This window comes from Acomys minous (assembly GCF_964271855.1).
Source record: "Acomys minous genome assembly, chromosome: 17".
Lineage (NCBI taxonomy): Eukaryota > Metazoa > Chordata > Mammalia > Rodentia > Muridae > Acomys > Acomys minous.
Window position 1 is genome coordinate 14732340 of NC_140500.1, and position 21787 is coordinate 14754126.

Consider the following 21787-nt stretch of genomic DNA (forward strand, 5'->3'; position numbering starts at 1 on the left):
TTCCTTAGACACATGGCCATCCTCGGGAAGCAGAGGGGTTGCACAAATATATAACATTAAATAATTTAAAAATATAGCCAAGGTTTCTTGGGTGTGATCCCAAAGACTCTCCAACGTTTCTTTTTAGAATAATTTAGGAAAACAATGAATAAATTAGAAGTGCTTACTTAAACATAGACAACAGGTTTTTTTTTAACAGCCCTAAAGTAAAAAAAAAAAAAAAAAAAGTATCTCTACAATAACACAATCTTATAGGACAGAATTTCACAGGACATCAGGTTTCCAAGGTCTAAATGTTTCCTTCATGTGTCTCCATCACTCCATCCCGCTCTGAAAAAGGTTTTCTTTTTCAAGTCAAGTGTTTTCTGGCCAAGTACCTTCAGGACACATAGGCTTAATCGTTCATGTATTCCACAATTCAAGACTCCATCCACTAGATCAAAGACCAGTTTAATCTCTCTATTCAGGACCCCACCCCCACCCCCCACACCCCATCTTACTTACAAGGATCATGTAAAACACTAGAGGGAAAAGTCTTCCCTGAGGGAAAAAAGACTAGAAATTCAAACTTTACCTCCTAAAAAAAGCCTCTTAAGACTCTCACTCAGGCGCCAGGCGTGGTGTGGCACATGCCTTTAATCCCAGGCAGGCGACTGCTGTGAGTTCGAGGCCAGCCTGGTCTACAAAGTGAGTCTAGGACAGCCAAGGCTACACAGAGAAACCCTGTCTGGAAAAAAGACTGCCAGACACCTGCTATTCTCATTATTTTCTAAAGGTGATAGTTAAATAAAAATAAGTGTAAATAATAGGCAGTAATTAAATAACTTATTTTAAATAAATAAAGATATGTTGTCTGAAGTTTTCAGAGAATAGAGAAAGATGTTTTGCTTTGTTTTTTGTTTTGTTTTGTTTCTGGTAAGTTCACATTCCTTTCTGTACCAGTTTCTACATGGAACGGGCAACACTGCCCTCTAAAGGGCCTGTGGTTTTCAGTCCCTTAGTCCACAGGGGACAGAGCTTTACCAGCACACACGCAGCACAGTCTTTCTCCGGCTTCCGGGCCAATCTCTCCTGACTCTGAAGACCACAATGTCCCCTGGAGAGGCTTTGTAAAACTGAAGGGAGCCAGAAGTTAACGTCTTTTGTTTTGGGTTTTGGAAGCCATGGTCTCATAATCCTGGGTGGCCTTGGGTTTACTCTGAACTCCTGCTCTCCTGGTCTCCATCTCCAAGTGCTGGCTTTACAGGTATGTCCCACCACACTAGGCTGGAGATGAGCATTTGCTGCCATGGTTTTCAAACTTTAGAGGCTTCAGAATCAAGCCAGTGGTGGGCCATGGCAGAGCCCAACAGTTTACATTGCCAGCAAACCGCCCCCAGGTGATGGAGAGTCAGTCAGGAGCCAGCCAGGCCAGGGGCTACATTTCGTGAGCTCTCACCACCATCTGTGTTTCACTGAACAAGAAGCCAAGTCACAACAAGGTAAGATTGGCTAAGCCACACGATGGTATTAGACGAAGCCTGTGATAGATCCACGACCGTTTAACTCAAAGGCCGGTGCTCACCCTAGCTAGCATGTTTATCATCCTTTTTATTCCTAACCCCCCCCCCAACACACACACACCACATACACCAGCTTTTTTATGAGAGTGGAAGGGGTGGGTGTTCGAATTCAAGTGACTCTTCAGGGGGTTTTCCCCTCTCAGGCTACCTGGAAGCGTGGGTCTGAAGCCACTCTGGAAAAATCAGGCTGGGTCTATGGGTTCACAAACTGACTAAGGTGGGAAGAGGCGGGCGAGACAGTTCCGCGGCTCAGTCTGGGTCTACAACTCCTAAAAAGACAAGAAGGGCCTTTCTTGTTCTGGATTCTGGAGTTCTGTGTATCAGAAACTATAGAACCAACGTTGAAAACTAAAAGTCTCCTCTTGGCAACATTTGAAAGCCTTAGGATTCTAGTAAGAATTTAAGAGGTCTCAGAGGGAGACACCTCTCCAGATCTCAGCTCAAAACCATCAAGGTCCCCTCCCGCCCCCGCCCCCCGCAACCCTAATAACTCTAAAAGAGGGAGAGTCTGTCTGCCCAGCTGTGCGCAGCCAGGAAGGATTTTTGCCCGCCGCCCCAAGGTTAGTGTTTAGGGTCACATACTCAATTGGGATTACACAACTGAAAAGTCCTTCACACACAAGGAGTTGAGGACCGACTGCAAGAAGAGTTTCTGTCATCCTCTGCCCTCCATATAGCTAAAGGATGCTCTTAGAAAAACAGCGTTGCATCCTGCTTGATCAGCAGAGATGGCTGGCTTTAGTGCAGAGCTGGACCCGGGACTCCAGCTGCTCACTAAGTTCATCCAGGGCGCCGGTGCAGGTCTCCAGGCTCTCAGACAGTTTCTGAATCTTAGCCTTCAGCACCGCCTGGCTGACTTTGGTGGCCCCTTCCGCACGCCTGGGGATCAGGAAGCCACGTGAGCCGAAGAAGACGATGAAGTAGACAGAGTTGTAAATGGCCATGGAGGCGTCCCTCCCGCTCTGCAGCAGCTGGCGGTCCCCGCGGCCCTGCCACTGACAGAAGAACTCCAGGCAGCTCAGGAGCTCGCGCATCTGGTCCTGGCAGGTAGCGGCGATCTCCTGCACCCTCCGCACCTCCCGGGAATTGCAGAAAATCAAAGAGAGGTCGGACGTGATGGTGACTGCCCCTCCGGCGGTGGCCACCCCTAGGCCCACGGCCGACGCCACGAGTGAGGCCCCCAGGGTGACTGGGCTGAGTGACAGCCCCACGATGGCGGCCACCGCGCCCGCGGCGCTCAGAGAGCTGCCAGCCACATTGGCCGCCAGGGAGCGCTTGCGTAGACGCTCGAGCCTCCGGGCCACTTCGCGCAGGCGCAGCACTTGGCCATGCAGCCGACCCCGGCGGTCCAGCAGCAGTCCTTGGAAGCGCCGTAGCGCATCCGCGCCCTGCGGCTCCCAGGCCGCCCGCCTGTCCATGCCCTGCGGGGACACAGACACACAGTTAGCCTGGAGTATCCGCGCCCGCCGCTGCCCCAGGCTAGAACTGGCAGGGGCAGAAGAGGGAGTCCTCAAATATTTAATAGATCTTGGGCTTGGGAGTGTGGGTAGGTCGCTTGCCTAGCGTTCAACCCCCAGATTTAATACCCAACGGCCCCGAAATGAATACATGAATAAATAAATAAATATCGGCTGCTACTACTCGGGACGGGGGAACGGGGCGGTAGGTGTCGTGTGTCAAGTTTTCAAAGGCCAGGTCTGGAGTCTGGGACAAGTCACACAAGTTCTCAGAACCCGTTAACTGAGCATGCAAATAGAGATTATGCAGTCTTCTGCTGTTCTCCCAGGGAACAGGATGTATGGATTCATCCTCTGGCAAATACCATTTAAGCGGGAAGAAGGAGACTATTAGAAGGCTTCTCTGTTTTCAAGATGACCCTTGGGCTGAGGGTGTAGCTCAGTAGTAGAGCCATTGTCTGGCGTAACACCCTCATCCTATACCCTGGCAAAGAAGGACCAATAAGAAGAAAACTCCTTAAAAGTGGCAGGCTGTGCATGTAACAGATGCCTAAGTTCTGGAGACGTGAGCTAGCGCGCTTGCGCTCTCTCTCTCTCTCTCTCTCTCTCTCTCTCTCTCTCTCTCTCTCTCTCTCTCTCTCTCTCTCCTCCTTTCCCCTCCAGTCTCCCCTATAATCCTAGGACTTGGTAGCCAGAGGCAGGATCATTGGATTAAAGTCCAATTCTGTCTAAATATTGAGTTCTAGGCCATTCAAAGTTATATAACAAGAACCGGCCTGAAGGCAAGGGGAAAAAAAAAAAAAAGGAAGTGAGTAGGGGGTATAGCAACTCACTGAAGGCTTTTTTTTTTTAAATCAAGTTGAACTGAAGCCAATAAAAGGCGACTAATGGAGAAAGCTGAACACACCAGGGTAAAAGTTAATCCGCCCTGGTTGCCAGAGACCCCCATTTTTGCGTACTCACTGTACTGGCAACCAGTCAGATCTCCTTAAAGGTGTCAAATCAGACACAGGGCAAGCATATCAAAACTGAACTATCAGGACAGACCTTATTAAATATTTCCATCTCTCTCTACTGGTTGTTGTTATTTTGTTTTCAAAGACAGGCTCTTACATAGCCCAAGTTGGCCTCAAACCCCTGACTCTTTTAGCCTCTACCTCTTGAGTGTTGGTACTCCAGGCTTGCATTAGCATGCACAATCAAACTCGGTCTCATCTGTTAAGATGACAGATTTTAGAGACAGGCTACAAACCTTCTCAGGGCCCTGTGTAGAACACTCGTCTGACTCACTGGCTCTACTGTTCCTTGCTGACCTCCGTGGCCTAGCTGACTAGTAAGAAGTTTTCAGGTTAAAAAGAACGAAGGAGGAAAGTCACCCCAAGTACACGACGGCCCAAGAGTTGACTCCCATGGCACCCATCCCATTTCAGACGCATCCCCTTGAACTCTCCACTTACCCTTCACTCTGGCCTCCAGGAAAAAAAGTGAGAGACCGTTTCTGGATGAGCATGCTTTATAGTTCCCAGGAGCCAATGACCGCTCTGGGAAAGCCTTGTCTCATTCTGAGAAGTTGCCATTTCCTGCCCTGACCCCTGCTGCCTTCAGCCAGGATATGACATGTTGGAAAATGAGCCGCTAGCAAAGCACGTCCCGTATTTAGGAAATGAACATTGTGTGTTCGCTTTCCCCTCTAAACGCAGGAAGAGAACCACAGGCTCTTCCCCAACTTGAAACAAGTGCTGTCATCTCCCAGTGGGGATACCCTGCCTTTCCTCTCCCGAGAATAGCTACTGACGCCATGGGGGGGGGGGGGGGGAGGCTTTCCCACATGCCCCAGGCTGCCCAATTATAGTGTTTCTTTGAGAGGACTCCACCAGAGAATAATTATCAAAAAGAAATAGGAGGATCTGGAAAACTCAATTATGATTGATAGAGCCACTCTCGCCCCATTTCAAAGAGCTTTGAGGGCCTGAGTAGCTGAAACACGTGACCCATTGAGGCGGGGCAGTCAGCCCCAAGGAGAGCCTAAGAATGCAAGGCCACGCCCACAGGAAGTGCTGCGTGCAGTTTGGGGCATCTCCAGCTGTGGAGAAGACACAGGAGGTCTCAGAAAGGGCATACTGCGGGCCAAAATGCGTCAGAAAAAATCAGTGGGGTCAAGCTACCCACCGAGCTAATTATACGCTTTGCATGGCCGCAGGGACATGATGGCTATCTTCTGTGTGCTTACTCAGACCAGATCACAGAGAGCCACCCTCCCTGAAGCAGTCCCAGGTGGCTGGAGATTAACAAGGAAACCCAGCCATCCTGAAGGGCCCCAATACAGGATCCATTGTCTGACACTGTCGATTTCAGATTAGAAAGTCCAAACTGGTTTTCACTTAAATGATTCATGTCTCCTGCTGGGGATGTGGTCGCCCAGCATGCGGGAGGCCTGGATTCTACCACCAGCTAGCTCCCCATAAACCCGTCATGGGCCTCACACCTGCAATTCCATCACCTGGAGGTAAAAACTTGAGGGTTAGACATTCAAGGTCATCCTCAGATAACATAGCTAGTTGGAACCCAGCCTGCGCTACATGAGACCCTGTTTCCAAAACAAAACAGAACAAAACAAAACAAAAAAGCCTTCCTGGTTCATTTGGAGTTGTGTAAAGTGGAGTCTCACTATGGCTAGCCCTGAGCTCATTAAGTAGAGCAGGCTGGCATTGTGCTTGGGTTGACCCTCTTGCCTCTGCCTCATTTGGACCGTTAAAACCCCTCACCTTCCTATCGACAATCTGTCCATCAGAGCAATGCCACTTGCTGAAACACCCTGCTGCACTTGAACCCAGTCAAGCTTTAGTCGATATCCCGAGTGTTATCTGAGCAGGATGGCTCCAGTGCCTACTTTTGTATTTTTCAGATCAGAGGCAGAACGGCTGGACACGGTGGCACAAGTCTAAAATCCCAGCACCAGGAAAGATGAGCCATCAAAGTCAGCCTGGGCTGTAGAGTGAGACTTGGAACCACAAGGGCCTGAGCCCTGAGAACCCACATTTTTTTAAAATGCCAAGTGGGGCTGGAGAGATGGCTCAGAGGTTAAGGGCACCACCTGCTCTTGCAGAGGACCTGAGTTCGATTCCCAGCAATGACGTGGTGGCTCACAACCATCTATAATGAGATTTGGTGCCCTCTTCTGGCCACCAGTTAAAAAGCAGTCATATACATTAAATAAATAATGCCGCGCTTGGTGTCTCTGGTTGCTCAGCCTAGGCTACTTCAGGAGCCCAATTCCAAGAGAAAGGAAGCCAGCCAGCACACGAGGAACATTTAAAGTCATTCTCTTACCCTTACATGCATGTGCCACATACACATACACACACATACAGGGGGTACATCTCACAGCTTGAGGTTCCAGGGCAAGACTTGTTAGCCCCATGGTTCTGACAGCACATCAGGGCAGAGGTGTGTGCCAAGCTGCTCATCCTTTCAGAAAAAAGACAAAACACAGAGGAAGCAGAGGGAATTGGGTCCCCTATGATGATCACCTTGACGGCCATGCCACCAAATACACCAAAGGACAGCACTCTCAACAAGCCTAGCCCGGAAAAGGTCCACCTGCAGGAGTGTCAGGTTGCAGAACAAGCTTTTAACTCATGGGCCTTTGGGGGCCACATCCAAACTGCAGAAGGTCAGTATGAGCTATACAGTGAGGCCCAAGCCAGCCTGGGCTACATAGAGCTCCAGGCTAGCCTTAGGCTACAGTGTGAGACCCTGCCCCAAAGAATCAAGAAGAGGGAGGGAGAGGAAGAGGAGGAGGAAGAGACTCTAAAATCACTGGACGTGCTTTTAATCCCAGCACCGAGGAAGCAGAAGCAAGTGGATCTCTCTGAGTTTGAGGCCAGCCTGCTCCACGTAGCAAGTTCCAGGCCAGTCAGGGCGACACAAAGAGGTTCCCCCCAACACCCCACCTCCCACCCCCTCTCGTCAACTAGATACAAGACAGGTTCAGCTTGGAAGACGGAACTTCAACTGGGAAAATGCCTCCGTTAGATCGGCCCATAGGCCGATCAGCAGGGCATTTTCTTGTTTAGTGATTATGGGCATGTGCCATTCCTGTGCAAGGTGCCTGGTCCTGGAGTGTATAAGAAAGAAAACTGGCAAGGAGGGAAAGGCAAGCCAGCAAGCCCTGTTCCTCTCTGGCCACTGCGTCAGTTCCTGCCCTGACATCCCTGGATAGGAGTACAAGAAGATATAAGCCCTTTCCTTCTCAAGCTGCTTTTGGTCATGGTGTTTCATCACAGCAATAGAAACCCTGACTACGCCTGGCGTGGTGGTGCACCCCTTTAATCTCAGCACTCGGGAGGCAGAGGCAGGCGGATCGCTGTGAATTCAAGGACAGCATGGTCTACAAAGTGAGTCCAGGACAGCCAAGGCTACACAGAGAAACCCTGCCTTGAAAAAAAAAAAGAAAGAAAGAAAGAAAAGAAAAAAAAAAGGAAAGGAAAAAAAAAGAAAAGAAAAGAAAGAAACCCTGACTACGACACATGAGCAAACATAAAAAAAAGAGAGTGCTGGAACACATCTGCTGTTGTGCACTGAGGAGGCAGAGTCAGAAGAATATCAAATTTGAGACCATTCTGGTTTCATAGCAAGATCTGTTTGGGTTGGGAGAAGAAGAAGGAGAAGGAGAGGAGGAAAATGTCACTGTTTTCATAATAGTGTTATGAGAAGCTAGCATTGAATATCTCTTTGGAATATTCTATCTCGTGGTAACACAGAGTACTTATACTGAAGGCTTAAATTTTTATTTAGAGAGAAGGATATGTGTGTGTTTGTGTGTGTGTGTGTGTGTGTGTGTGTGTGTGTGTGTGTGTGTGTGTACATGTGAATACAGTGCCCTTGGAACCCAGAAGAGGGTATCAGATCTGGAACTGGAGTTATAGGCTGTTGTGAGTTGCCTGTACGGATGCTGGGGGCCAAATCCAGGTCCCCTGCAAGAGCAGCAGATGCGCTTAACCACTGAGCCATCTCTCCCCAGCCCCTGGAAACTGTTCTCGATGCTTTTGCTTTGCTGTTGCTGTTTTCTGAGACCAGGACTCATTATGTAGCCCTGTCTGGCCTCAAATCTGAGATCTGTCTGCCCCTGCCCCTGCCCCTGCCCCTGCCCCTGCCCCTGTCTCTGCCTCTGCCTCCAATAGGACTAAGGATGTAAGCACAAATGCCAGCATTTGCTATGTTTTTTGAGGCCAGATTTTAAGCAACTCAGGCCAGCCTGTTACACACAGGCCGAGGCAGGCAGACCTTAAAATCCTGATCATCCTGCCTCCTCCTCCTAAATGCTTGGATTACACGCATGCGCCACCACACCAACTTCTGCAGAACACTTTTAGGGTAGCTGGATTGCACAAGGTCTCAGCTATTATTGTGATAAAAGGATGGAATCCTCCGGATCCAAAACTGCAACCATTTTCTTTTTCTTTTCCTTCTTTCTTTTTCTTCCAGATTGGCCTATGATTTTTATTACTGCGCACACGCATCCTTAAATGCCAGCCTGTGCTCTTTTTTTCCTACTTAACATTTCCTACTTAACATAACTCTATGTTCTCACCTCTGTCATTTTTAATAGCTATATAATAATCCCATTGTTTGCTCAGTCATTTCCCTGTTAGACACTTGGACAGCTTCCAGTTTTCCCCTGTTATAACTACAGTTGCCAGGACATCTGCGTAGGTTTTCCTCTTTGAATACCACCCCCAACACCCTCTCGGGGAGTATTCCCAAATGGGAAAGCAGCAAGTGAGAGCGGATGCCTGTTACAGGTTACTATGTTTCTGTTCAAAAGAGCCAATCATTATATGATCTGCCACATGAGTCAGAGGCTTTGACACATACACAGAGTTTTCTTTTGCTGATGTTTGATTCGGCTTATTTCAGCTCCACTACTGTGGATAGAGCACCTTCTGTAGGCCAGACGCCATTCTAGATCCTGGGCTTGAAACGTTAAGTACGGTGTGGTCCCTGCTCTCAGCAGATGGTAGTCGGTTGAAAGAGAAAGACTCGAAACAGACCCCATTCCAATTTGGCATGGAAAATACTAGAGACACGTGCAGGAGGTGAGGAAACAGAGAGAAAATACGCCCCTAGGAAGTTCTAGAAAGACTGAGACACTAGTACGGAGCTGAGCCTGTAGTGGGGGCAGAGGAGGGGTCAGCTGCTGAGGAAAAAGACAGAGGCACAGGGGAGTGTCCAGGATACTTCAGGCACTTAAATCCTGCTGAGCAGAGAGGAGCCAGGAGTGGAGAGGTTGAAGTCTCTACAGATGCTGAGGACTGGTCAGTCAGTGCCTCATGGGACGAAGAACCACCTAAGGACTTCTGTGCCCTTGAGGTGGCTTTGGCATCTCTGTCAGCTATGTGGAGGGTGGCTTCCTTCCTTCCTTCCTTCCTTTCTTTCTTTCTTTTTTTTTTTTTTTTTTTTTTTTTTTTTTTTTTGGTTTTTCAAGACAGGGCTTCTCTGTGTAGCCTTGGCTATCCTGGACTAACTTTGTACATCAGGCTAACCTCAAACTCATGGTAGTCCACCTGCCTCTGCGTGGGTGGCTTTCTTAATAAAGTACATAGCCAGGAGATACATTCTTGTTCTTTGGTTAAGCCCACTTAGCTCATATTTAAAGCTTGTGCTCAGCTGTAGTACCTATCTGCTTACCTTGTATTGGTCAATAAAGTCCTTAGCCAATAAAACACGAAAGGAGAGGAAGCGCCCTCCTTCCATTTGGAGAGGAAAACAAGAGACGCTCCTCTGGAGAGCGGCTGCCTGAGAGACAGCAATTCCAAAATGAACGCACCACCACCACCTTTTTTTTTTTTATCCGTTTGTCCTCTGTAAGGCATCTTGGTTGCCTCCAAGTGTGGGTGGTTATGAACAAAGTGTATAACATCAGTGTGTAAGTTTCTGTGGACCTAGTTTTCAAGTTGGAGTAAATACCAAGGATCTTATTGCTGGATCTTATGGTCAGAGTATGCTCAAGTGTGTGTGTTTGGTTTGGGTGTTTTTCTTGTGGTGGTTTTGAGAAGGGTGTAGGTGTAAGGTTACTGTGTCATTCAAATGCTGATGTCTGTACCCTCTGTATCTGGTTGCAATCCTTGTTCTGAGAATCTCCTGTCTCAGTGTTGTGTAAACACTGCTCCCCAAAGTCCCCTGGTAGGCCAATAAAGCAGCTTACAACCAATCGCTGAGCAGGGGAGAGAACAGAGCTGTACTTCCTGCCAGCCAGGAGAGGAGGAGATGGAAGAGGAAGTAGAGGATTTGGCCATGGGAGATGTCTAAGAGAGATGAGAAGAGGGAGCTGGACCAAGGAAAGCTACTAACTGCAAGTATCTCTGGAATGTTCGCTAGGAGGAAGCCAAGTTAGCTTAAGGGTTAAGAATAGTGTAATAACTGCTCAGTTCTTGTGCTGTGAAGCTTGTCTAAATAATAGGAAAGAGTCTCAACTATTTGTGATGGTCGGGTTAAGACACAAATTGAAAAATAAATACAGTTTTATAAAAATAACACTAACAAAGCCAGGCGGTGGTGGTGCACACCTTAAATTCCAGCACTTGGCAGGCAGAGGCAGGCAGATCTCCATGAGTTCGAGGCCAGCCTCGAGTTCCAGGACAGCCAGGGCTGTTACACAGAAAAACCCTGTCTCAAAAAACCAAACCAAAGCAACAAACAAACAAACAAAAAACCCAAAAAGGGCTTGTCTTCCTAAATGCTTGCACCATTGCATTCTGTCAGCAGTGAGTAAAAGGCCCTGTCTACTATTCCACCAGCAGTTAGTGAGTGCTCTACACTTAGACTATTGTAATAGATGTGTAATACACTGGTGTGTACATATGAGAGAGAAAGAAAGAAAGGGAGAGGTGTTTGGAATAAAACTCAGGGCCTCAAGCGTGCTAGGCATGTCATTAACTTTTTAGATTTATTTATGTATTGTTTCTACAGTAAGTATTCTGCTCGAACGTGTGCCTGCAGGCCAGAAGAAGGCACCAGATCTCATTATAGATGGTTTTGAGGCATCGTGTGTTTGCTGGGAATTGAACTCAGGACCTTTGGAAGAACAGACAGTGTTCTTAAACTCTGAGCCATCTCGCCAGCCCGATTTATTGTATTTTTAATTAGGTGCATACGTGAGTGCAGGTGCTCCAGGACCCAGGTTCTCTGTAAGAGCAGCAAGGCCCTTCACTACCGACTCATCCCTCCAGGCCTTCTTCCGTACTTTTTAGAAACAGGATCTTATGTATCCCAAGCTAGCCTCAAGCTCACTAAGTAGTGGAGGGTAGCCTTGAACTTCAGATCCTCCCAGCTCCACTTCCCAAGTGCTGAAGCACCACATCCTGCAATGTAGTGCTGGGTAGCAAACCCAGGGCTTCATGCATGCTAGGCCTAGCACTCTGCCGACTCAACTCCAATCCCAGTCCACCCTTCCTTTTCCTTACCTCTGGAAAAATATGATTCCCAGCACAGGAAGGAGTATGCTGCCACTTAAACATTTGGATCAGCCAGACGTGGTGGCGCACACCTTTAATCCCAGCACTCGGGAGACAGAGGCAGGTGGATAGCTGTGAGTTCGAGGCTAGCCTGGTCTCCAAAGCGAGTCTAGGACAGCCAAGGCTAACACAGAGAGACCCTGTCTCAAAAAACAAAAAGAAAGAAAGAAAGAAACAAACAAAAACCAAAATAAACCACAAACAAACAAAAAACCCATTTGGATCAATCCCCAGAGGCAAGGTCACAAGACACTGTCTATGCTCTTTTCAACATGGCCCTGCCCTCCTACTCTTTTGTCCTGTGCTAGACTTCAGACTTCTATTTTGTGCTGAAGATTCCTCTTTTTTTCTCATATCGAGAAGATGACATTGTGCTAAGAGTCAACAAACAAACAAACAACAACACTAAAATGAGGGTGGGAGTGAAAAAATAAAGAAAACATTAGAAATAAAAGTTTTCCCTCTGATTTTCCCTTTTAGAGATAATACTGTAGTTTACCAGGTGTTTCTTTCTTTCTTTTCTTTTTTTTTTTCCTTCCTCTTTTTTTGAGACAGGATTTCTCTGTGCAGCCTTGGCTGTCCTGGACTCACTTTGTAGAGCAGGCTGGCCTCGAACTCACAGTCATCTGCCTGCCTCTGCCTCCCCAAGTACGGGGATTACAGGCCTGTGCCACCCCGCCCAGTTAAGTGTTTATTTTTCTGATAAATCAACCTCCTGGCTCCCTCTCTATCTGACTCGTCTTTAGTATGTTACCCAGACTGGACTTTAACTACTGGGTTCAAATAATCCTCCTGCCTCATCCTCTGACTACAGTATAGAACTGTAGCATGTAACACTCAATACAAAGAGGGGAGCTAGAGAGATGACTCAGCAGTTAAGAGCACTGGCTGCTCTTACAGAAGACCTGGGTTCAAATCCCAGCACATACTCAATGGCTCACAAAGATCTGTAACCCTAGTCCCAGGAGATCTATGCTCCTCTTCTGGCCTCACACGCACAGCACTGTACCCATAAGGCGCCATGGCATACATGCAGGCAAAACCACCCATATACATAAAATAAAAATAAAATACTATAATATTTTAAAGATGTATGTATTTGTTTTACGTATATGAGTGTTCTGTCTTCGTGCACACCAGAAGAGGGATTCAGGTTCCATTTAAGATGATTGTGAGCCACCATGTGGTTTCTGGGATTTGAACTCAGGACTTCTGGAAGAGTAGCCAGTGCTCTTAACTGCTGAGCCATCTCCAGTCCAAGATCACAATTTTTTAAATAAACAGAAATGTAGGGTTTTTTTGTTTTTTTTTTTATCGCTTATTTTTGATCGTCAACGTGGCATGCACATGCCAGGATGTGTGTGGAGGTCAGAGGTCAAGCTGCAGCTGGTGGGAGTTGGTTCTCTCCTTTCTCCATCTGGGTTCACGGGATCAAACTCAGGTCATCGGGCTTGGCAGCAAGCACATTTACTCAGTGAGTCATCACGCTGATCCCATAGGTATGTGTTCTTCAAATGTGTTGGTTATTTTCCTTCACACGAATGACATATTGCACATTGATATGCAGTTCTTTTTTAAATGAAGAGTATATGGTGCAGTGCTGGGGCTGGCGCTTGGTGGTAGCATGTTTGCTTTGTTCAGTATGAGAACCTGGGCTCAATGCCAAACTCTGGGGAAATGGTGGAGGGGGAGCTAGTGCGCTAAGCCAGAAGCCTAGGCCAAACCTGAGCTACATACATAGTGAGACCCTGTCTCAAAAACAAAGAAATAAAAAAATATATGTTCATTTGAACCATTTCTCACAGAGGTCCTTTTTATTTAGACAGTAGTCCAGGATAGCCTTGAACTTAGCAATATTCCTGCCTCAGCCTCCCAAGCGCTGAGGTTTCAAGTGTGATCTCCCGGAACACAGCTGGAGAGCACCTTCACTTTTGGACATTCTCCCAAAGGGACACTTGGCTCTGTTGCTCATAACAGGGACTGGGTTATGACTCATTTGTCTGTCCAGTCCTTTATTAAAAAACAAATAGCTAATCCCAGCACTCGGGAGGCAGAGGCGGGTGGGTCACTGTGAGTTCAAGGCCAGCCTGGTCTACAAAGTGAGTACAGGAGAGCCAAGGCTACACAGAGAAACCCTGTCTCAAAAAAACAACGAAACAAACAAAAAAACTCACCACAAATACCATATTTTCAATTGTTTTGTTATCAATAGTTCAGTGGATATCCTTTTGTGTCAAAACTCTTGTTTCTTTTTTTTTTTTACTTTTTTTTTTTTTTACTTTATGTGTGTGAATGTTTTGCCTGTATGCAGGTATGTACACCACGTGCGTGCCTGATGCCCAAGGAAATCAGAAGAGGATGTTGGATCCAAGTCAGCTAGGATTATATAACAACACCCAGACTCAAAATAACACAGAGGGAGGGAGGGAGGGAGGGAGGGAGGAAGAGAGAGAGAGAGAGGGAGGGAGAGAGAGAGAGAGGGAGGGAGACAGACAGACAGACAGACAGACAGACAGACAGAGACAGAGAGACAGAGACAGAGAGCTCTAAAGTCTAAATCTGATAATTTTCTTTATTTATTTAATAGAGATTCAACGATTTCCTCTCCTGGGGACACAGAACTAATGAGCAAGAAGCAAACTCCAGCCACAGCCAAACATTCATATTTAAGCCATTAATCCAAAAGAAATCATGGATATTTTTAACCCCCAAATAAGTGTGTCTTTATGAGAGTTTCTGGATCTTACAGCTGTTCAGACAGTGTAATCCTTCCATCAGCTTTCTGTCGAGTATTGAACAATCGCTAACTGTTTGGACTAATCTGACCAGAAAAGGTTCCAGTAGTTTCCAAGTGTGTTGGATTAAGCACATGATTACAAGTAAAACCCAAAGACAATCTTGATGATAAATTCTACAGAGCATTCACACAATAGACAACTTCTGTTTGCGACCCAGATGCCAAGACATTCGCCACAGTAATTCCATGTTTAAATTTACACATTTAGTATCTCAAAAGTGTTTCAGTGCTGTCTATCAGAAGTGACAAGCAACCTAAATTCCTATTGCTAGAAAAATAGGCCCGGGGAGCATCCATAACATGGAAAGTTTGGTGTTTGGTGTTTGGTGTGTGTGTGTGTGTGTGTGTGTGTGTGTGTGTGTGTGTGTGTGTGTGTGTGTGTGTGTGCGCGCGCGCGCGCACACACACAGATGTACATGTGCCAGTGGAGGCCAGCAGGTGACAGTTGGTGTCCTAGTTTCCTTTCTGTTGCTCTGAGGAAACAAAAGTACCCTGACAAGATGCAACTTAGAGGAAAAATTTATTTCCGCTGATTTTAGTTTACCCCCCACTTCCATGCCCTAGTACAGCATAGCAGGAGGCCAAGGTGGCAGGAACGTAAAATATCTAGTTACGTCATACCCATGTCAGGAACAGACGGGGCTCCATACGTGCAAGCTTCCTGCTCAGCTAGCTTTCTTGCTCTTAAAAAAAAAAATGAGTTGCCATGGCCACGGTGTCCCTCTATAGCAGCTGAAGCCTTAACTAAGAGGCAATGAGGGCAGGACTTACCTTTCTGTATTCTCCTATAAAGTATCCATTCATAGCTTTTGCTCATATTCCTGTTGGTCTTTTTCTTTTACTTACCAACCTGTAGATGTTCTAATATAATATGTAAACTAATTCTTTGTTATGTATGTAGTATTTACTTTCACTCTATTGCTTTTTTGCTGTTAGTTCTTTGCGAATTTTACAATAGGTATGTAATTTATTCTGTTTATACTCTCTTCACATTCTCTCTTTTCCCCCTCCCACCTCTATCCAATCTGCCCCCTCCATAACTGTTCCTTCCCCAAAAATAAAATGACTCAAAAAGAAAGTTAAGAGGAGCAGTCTGAGCAACATAGTGGCACCTTGTCTCAAAATCCAAACTGAAACCGAAGCTGTTGAAAGAACAAATAGCATACTGTTATATTTATTTATTTATTTATTTATTTATTTATTTTGGCCTTTCTGTTCTGTTTAATTTTTTTATTAGTTTATTCTTGTTACATATCAGTGGTTATCCCATCCCTTGTATCCTCCCATTCTTCCCTCCCTCCCGTTTTCCCCTTATTCCCCTCCCCTATGACTGTTCCTGGGGGGGGGGACTTCCTCCCTCTGTATATGCTCATAGGGTAGCCTACTGTTACATTTAGATGAAGCACCGGCACCAGTAAGGGCTAAGGGAAGGACAGGGAATTGAACAAGCACAAAAGCTTATGTTTGGGAAGATGAAAAAGTTGTTAAGAAATGGACTGGGAACATGTCTCAGTTGGTACAGGATACACAAAGCCCCAGGTTGATTTGCCAGCACCACATAAAACCAGGAGTGGTGGGAAACACCTGTAATCATAGCACCCCGGAAGAAATGAGGTAATTATTTAATTTCAAAAAATAAATTACTAAATAAATAAATAAACACGCGAATAAAAATACAAATAAATTTTAAGCCAGGCAGTGGTGGCACAGGCCTTTAATCCCAGCACTTGGGAGGCAGAGGCAGGCGGATCGCTGTGAGTTCAAGGCCAGCCTGGTCTATAAAGTGAGTCCAGGACATCCAAGGCTATGCAGAGAAAACTCTGTCTCAGAAAACCAAAGTAAATAAATAAATAAATTTTAAATCAGGTTGCGTTGGGGAGGTGACTCATGTGTAGGAGAGTATACTATATACATATGGGGACTGGTTTCTGAATTCCCGGCACCCACAGAAAAAGCCAAGAATGGCTGCCTGTGCCAGTATTTGCTGGCAGAGAAAGGCAGAGCCCAGCAGCTCACCAGCCAACCAGCCTAGCCAAGACAGTGAGCATCCAGTTCAGTAAAACACTGTCTTGCAGCAACAAGGCAGAAAGCAATAAAGTCACCAGCTACATACCTCCACATCGTGTGCCCATGTACACACACACACACACACACACACACACACACACACACACACACACACGGGTAGAGAAGAGGAAGACTATGCACTGAAATGCAAATCACATTTAAAAAAAAAAAAGAACCTCAGTGCAGCTCAAGAGTGTTGCACTAGCACCTAGACATGTCAACACCATCACATGGGCCATTTTCCTCCAAGATTCAAAGCCCATTTGTTTGTGGATCCAAAGGAACTTCTACTTCCTGCTCCCCGCAAAAGACATATATGGATTACCCAGAATAACTCTTCCTCTGCCTAGCACATCTAGTCGTTCCTGGTGGCTTGCCTTGTCTTAGAATCTTCTTTGCAGCTTGGCTTGTGAGAGTGACTCTGACGCACTTCTTAACTGCCTGGGAAGGAGAAACTTAGAGAGTCTGGTCGGTTTCAGGGACTTCCTGAAACTAATTTGAGTTGTTTACTTCCTGTCTTCCGGAACTTGCCTGCAGGATGAGGTGTTTCATCCCCCACACAACCATCTTGCCTGAAAATATGCTGTTGTTTCGCCTCCCTTTTTATGTCCTACATTTTAAGAAGTTTCCCTTGAAAATGGAAGGCTTTAGCTAGGAGGAAATTGCTATCCAACAGGCCAGAGGTTGTCATCTGTCTTTATGCCTCTCTTTTACTGTGTAGTTTATGATTTTCCAGCTAGGCTGGCTGACCAGCAAGCCCCAGAAACTCCCCTGTCTCCCTCCCATCCCAGTGCTGGGGTTACAGATGCATATGGCCACACCCAGCTTTCACGTAGGTGCTGAGAATCCAAACTCAGGTCCTCATGAGCATGCTGCAAATGCCTCATCAGGTAAAAGTGCCTGGTCTCCTGAGTTCCATCCTTGGAACTCACATAAAGGCAGAAGGAGAAATTTGACTCCACAAAGTTGTCCTTCGCATGAGTGGGCCAACAGCACATGCATCCACATGAACACACAATGATAATAGGATTTTTTTCCTGTTTTTCAAGACAGGGTTTCTCTGTGTAGCCCTGGCTTCTCTGTGTAGCCCTGGCTGTCCTGGACTCACTCTGTAGACCAGGCTGGCCTCAAACTCGCAGAGATCTGCCTGCCTCTGCCTCCCAAATGCTGGGATTAAATGGGCCAGTGAGATGTCTAAGTGGATTAAATAAAGGTGCGTGCCACTAAGCCTGGACACTTACAGTGAGAGGAGGGAGGAGGAGAGAACTCACACCCACAAGATGCCCTCTTATCTATACACCTGCAAACACACACACACACACACACACACACACACACACACACAGTGCAGCACATGAGTACCCCCATATATAAAGGAACACAAATAAATAAATAAATAAATAAATGTAGTCATTTAAAAGCTTTAAAGATGGAGCTGGTGGTACATACCTTTAATATCAGCACTCTGGAGGCAGTGGCAGGCAGATCTCTATAAGTCCTATGCTAACATGGTCTCCATATCAAGTTCCAAAGCAACCAGGGGTACGCAGTAAGACCCTGTCTGAAGCAAAGAAACAAAGCCACAATTCCTAGAAAGGAGCTCAAACTAAGGCTCTTGGTTTGTTTGGATCTAAAAACCCATCCCAGAAAGTGGCAACTCCAGTTCCAAGTGACCCACGCATGCACAGATGCACCCAACACACACACACACACACACACACACACACACACACACACACATAACAGGACCTTAAATTTTTTTCTTTTAAATCACATACACAGATTCAAGGGACCTGGCAGAGTAGTTCATCCAAGAACAAGGGAGGAAAAGGCAAAAGGATTCCTGTAAATTTGAGACCAGCCTAGGCTACAGAACCAGTATCAAGGTGTCAAAGTCAGTTGCAGAAACTGCGACCTCACGAAGATGCTGGCTGGTCAGCTTGCTGAATGCATTGCCTGTGAATGCAATTCCAGTTCATGGAGCTGTCCTAACCAATAACTGCAGGGCTGCAGCAGTGTGCTTGTTTCTCGGGGAACACCCCATCAGAGTATGTGAGAGGATGACTTCTTGCAAAGTTCAGAAAGGTAAACAGCATAGCATCGGCACAGCTCATCTGAGGAGCTGTTCTTTCCCACCTTTTTCTCTCTATGGTCCTGTTACATCCCAGGTGTCTGAACCACACTGCTTCAGTGAGCGTTACTCCCGGTAACAGCTCCCATGCTTGCCCTGTGCCTGCCTGGATTATGCAGGCACCTTGTGAGCTCCTGACTCTGCCCTACATGGTGGTGGGATCACAGGTGTGCCCTGCCACACTTAGCTTGGTGTGTGTGTATGATTTTCCTAGACAGGGTTTCTCTGTATAGCCTTGGCAGTCATCCTTGACTCACTTTGTAGACCAGGCTGGCCTCTAGCTCACGGCAATCATCTGCCTCTGCCTGAGTGCTGGGATTACAGGCATGTGCCACCATGTCTGGATCATGCTTAGCTTTTGAAGTGAGGTGCTAGAGATTCGAACTCTGGTCTTCACAATTGCACAGCAAGAGCTCTTACCCACCGAGCCACCTCCCCAACCACCAAGGCAATGATTCTTGAGCCTTGTGGATTCACATTTAATTCACCTACCCTTCCCTCTTCTGCCCTTGAGGATAACTCATAACAGCATAAAAGAAAACTTGAAACAAGGGCTGTACGTTTACTTACCTAGACCTAACTCTTGCTCATTGAAAGTGAATCTCTTGTGATTGCTCTGTGGTCCATGAAGAGTCAAGCTGTCCCACAGTTAAACAAATAACAAAAGCCCGAGCAGGCTTCATTCTCCATAAGATTGAAAAAGGCAACACATGAAAATGATCCCCCCCCAATAATTGAACCCCTGCCCAAACTGTAATAGACTATAAGTCTTCTTCACCTGGCTGACCCCCGCTAAGGCCCTAACACAGCCCTAGGGCCCTTGCCAAGGCCCTCCAAGCTCCCAAGTGCCAAGGTCGCTCCCCAGGCCACAGCTGTCACGTGATCTAACTGCACTATCATTAAAACCTACCTGGCCCAACATAAGCCTATACAAACCGCCCACCTGAGATAAACATCCCACACATGAAAGGGAAGGCTCCAGGACCAAGGCCATCTGGCCCCTCCTGAAACCTTGGTCTCTCTGTGTTTATTTTCTTGCTTCCCTCTAATTGTGTTTATTTCTTACTTATCAATTTTCTGACCAATGCACTAAACGCTGGAACGTCGACAGGGTGCCCAGTGAACTGATTTCACCCCTCCTCAGAGCTCTAAACAAAGCCAAACAAGACAGAGGAATGGAAGGAGAGGCCAGATCATTGTTTATTCCTGATCGAGCTTGGTTGTTAAATGTGGTTTAGTGTGAGAAGCAGAAGAATTCCCAACCTGACAAGTAAAATTTAGTGGTCTGAAGCTGTATTGGGAAGAGCCCAAAGCTGCCAATTAAGCCACCAGCCCAAGGGCAGAGTTAGAAAAGGGGGCCAGGGAGAGCCAGGCTGATACCAACACAACTCTTTACTTAGAAGGACAGCCTTGGTTGGTTTGCTTTTGAGACAAGGTGTCATATCTTACAGGTTGGCCTTAAACTTGATTTGTAGCTGGGACTGACCTTGAATTTCTGGTCCCTCAGCCTCCACCTCCTGAGTGCCGAGATCACAGCTTTGAGCCACTGCCCAGCTTATGAGGTTCTAGGGATCCAACCCAGGGCATACTGCTAGACAACTGAACTACATCCCCAGCTTTGGTTTGTTTCTGTTTAGTATTGTGTTAGATGTGTGGATGCGTGCATAGGAACAAATGTGGCACAGCACAGGTGCGGAGATCAGAGGACAACTTTGTGCGGTGGGTGCTCTCCTACAACCATTTCTTGGGCTCTGGGGATCAAACTCAGGCTGTGAGTGTCACTCCACAGCAGGTACTTCACCCACTGAGCCATCTATTTGGCCTTTGGTTGGTGTTCTGGTGTTTTGTTGTTTGAAACAGGGTCTTGCTGTGTTCCTGAGGCTGGTTGGCCCAGTAAGGGTTTTATTGTTTTGAAGAGACACCATGACCAAGACAACTGGGTTTTTTTTTTTCTTTTTTAAGATTTATTTATTTATTACACAGTGTTCTGCCTGCATGTACACCTACATGCCAGAAGAGGGCACCAGATCTCATTATAGATGGTTGTGAAGCGTCATGTGGTTGCTGGGAATTGAACTCCGGACCTTCAGAAGAGCAGACAGTGCTCTTAACCTCTGAGCCATCTCTTCAGCTCAAGGCAACTGTTATAAAGGAAAACATTTCACTGGAGCTGGCTTACAGGCTCAGAGGTTTAGGCCATCATGATCATGGTGGGTAACATGGCAGCAGGTATCAGACATGGTGCTGGAGAAGGAGCTGAGAGTTCTACATCACAATCGGCAGGCAGCAGAGGGGGACTATGTGCCACACTGGGCATACCTTGAGCATAAGAGACCTCAAAGACCGCCAGTACAGTGACACACTTCTTCCACCAAAGCCACACCTACTCCAACAAGGCCACGCCTCCTAAATGCGCCACCCCTATGGGCCAAGCATTCAAACACATGATTCTAAGGGGGCCATACCTATTCGAACCACCACGCTGGCCTAGATTTCCATGTGTAGGCTGGGCTGATGGCTCTATCTGTAGCTGAATATCCTATGACCCTCCATAGTGATCAAACCCAGGGCCTGGGACATTCTAAAAATGCACTCTACCACTGAGATATACTTCCAGCCCCCTGCAAATCATTTTACTTATAATAGATATGTTTGTATTATTTCAGTAGTTAAATCTTGAAAAGTAACTTTTATCTCCTGATGTCTTGGAGGCTTACTGCCTCCATCTGCTAACATAGGCCTAGTTGGGGAAGCATCTAGCCTCCATACAATCTAATCTAGGCCTGGAATGTTTTCAGCCTCTGAGACTTACTACTGAATAACTTCACCCTTTCTAGCTCTTTCTGAACTCTGGCTGGCTGGCTCAACTCAGCTGTTCTGGCTCAAACTCTTTTCCAAGCTGAATGATTCAAACTGGCTTCTCTCAGCTTCTGACTGAATCGCTCTGCTGGGCCTCAAGCGAACTGTAGCAATCTGTTCTAATCTTCTGGATCCTTCTCATTCTCTGCCTCCTTCTGTCTTCGCCTGTGTCTAGCTGTTCTCTCTTCAACCCGCTTCTGTAAAACTCTCAGTAAAACTGCTCTCTCTGCTCCCTCCCTCCCTCTTTTCCTCCCTCTGTGCTGCTCTTAAGTCACCTCTCTTCCCTATCTCTTCTCCTGAGAGTTGGGCATATTCTATTCTGTCAAATCTTTCTCTGATTTGTCACTTTGTCTGTCCCTCAACTGGACATGACTTTCAAATACCAATGCTTCCTTCTT

The 21787-nt window shown here is 46.6% G+C and overlaps 1 protein-coding gene across 1 annotated transcript; it reads right to left on the reverse strand.

The window, feature by feature from the left end:
- Positions 1–880: 880 nt before the first annotated feature.
- APOLD1 (apolipoprotein L domain containing 1) lies at positions 881–4544 on the reverse strand. The gene is made up of 2 exons (XM_084765031.1): positions 4477–4544; positions 881–2983 (listed from the first exon to the last, which is right to left on the reverse strand). The coding sequence occupies exon 2, from the start codon at positions 2978–2980 to the stop codon at positions 2282–2284; it is 699 nt and encodes a 232-aa protein (XP_084621157.1). The 5' UTR covers positions 2981–2983; positions 4477–4544; the 3' UTR covers positions 881–2281.
- Positions 4545–21787: the final 17243 nt, after the last annotated feature.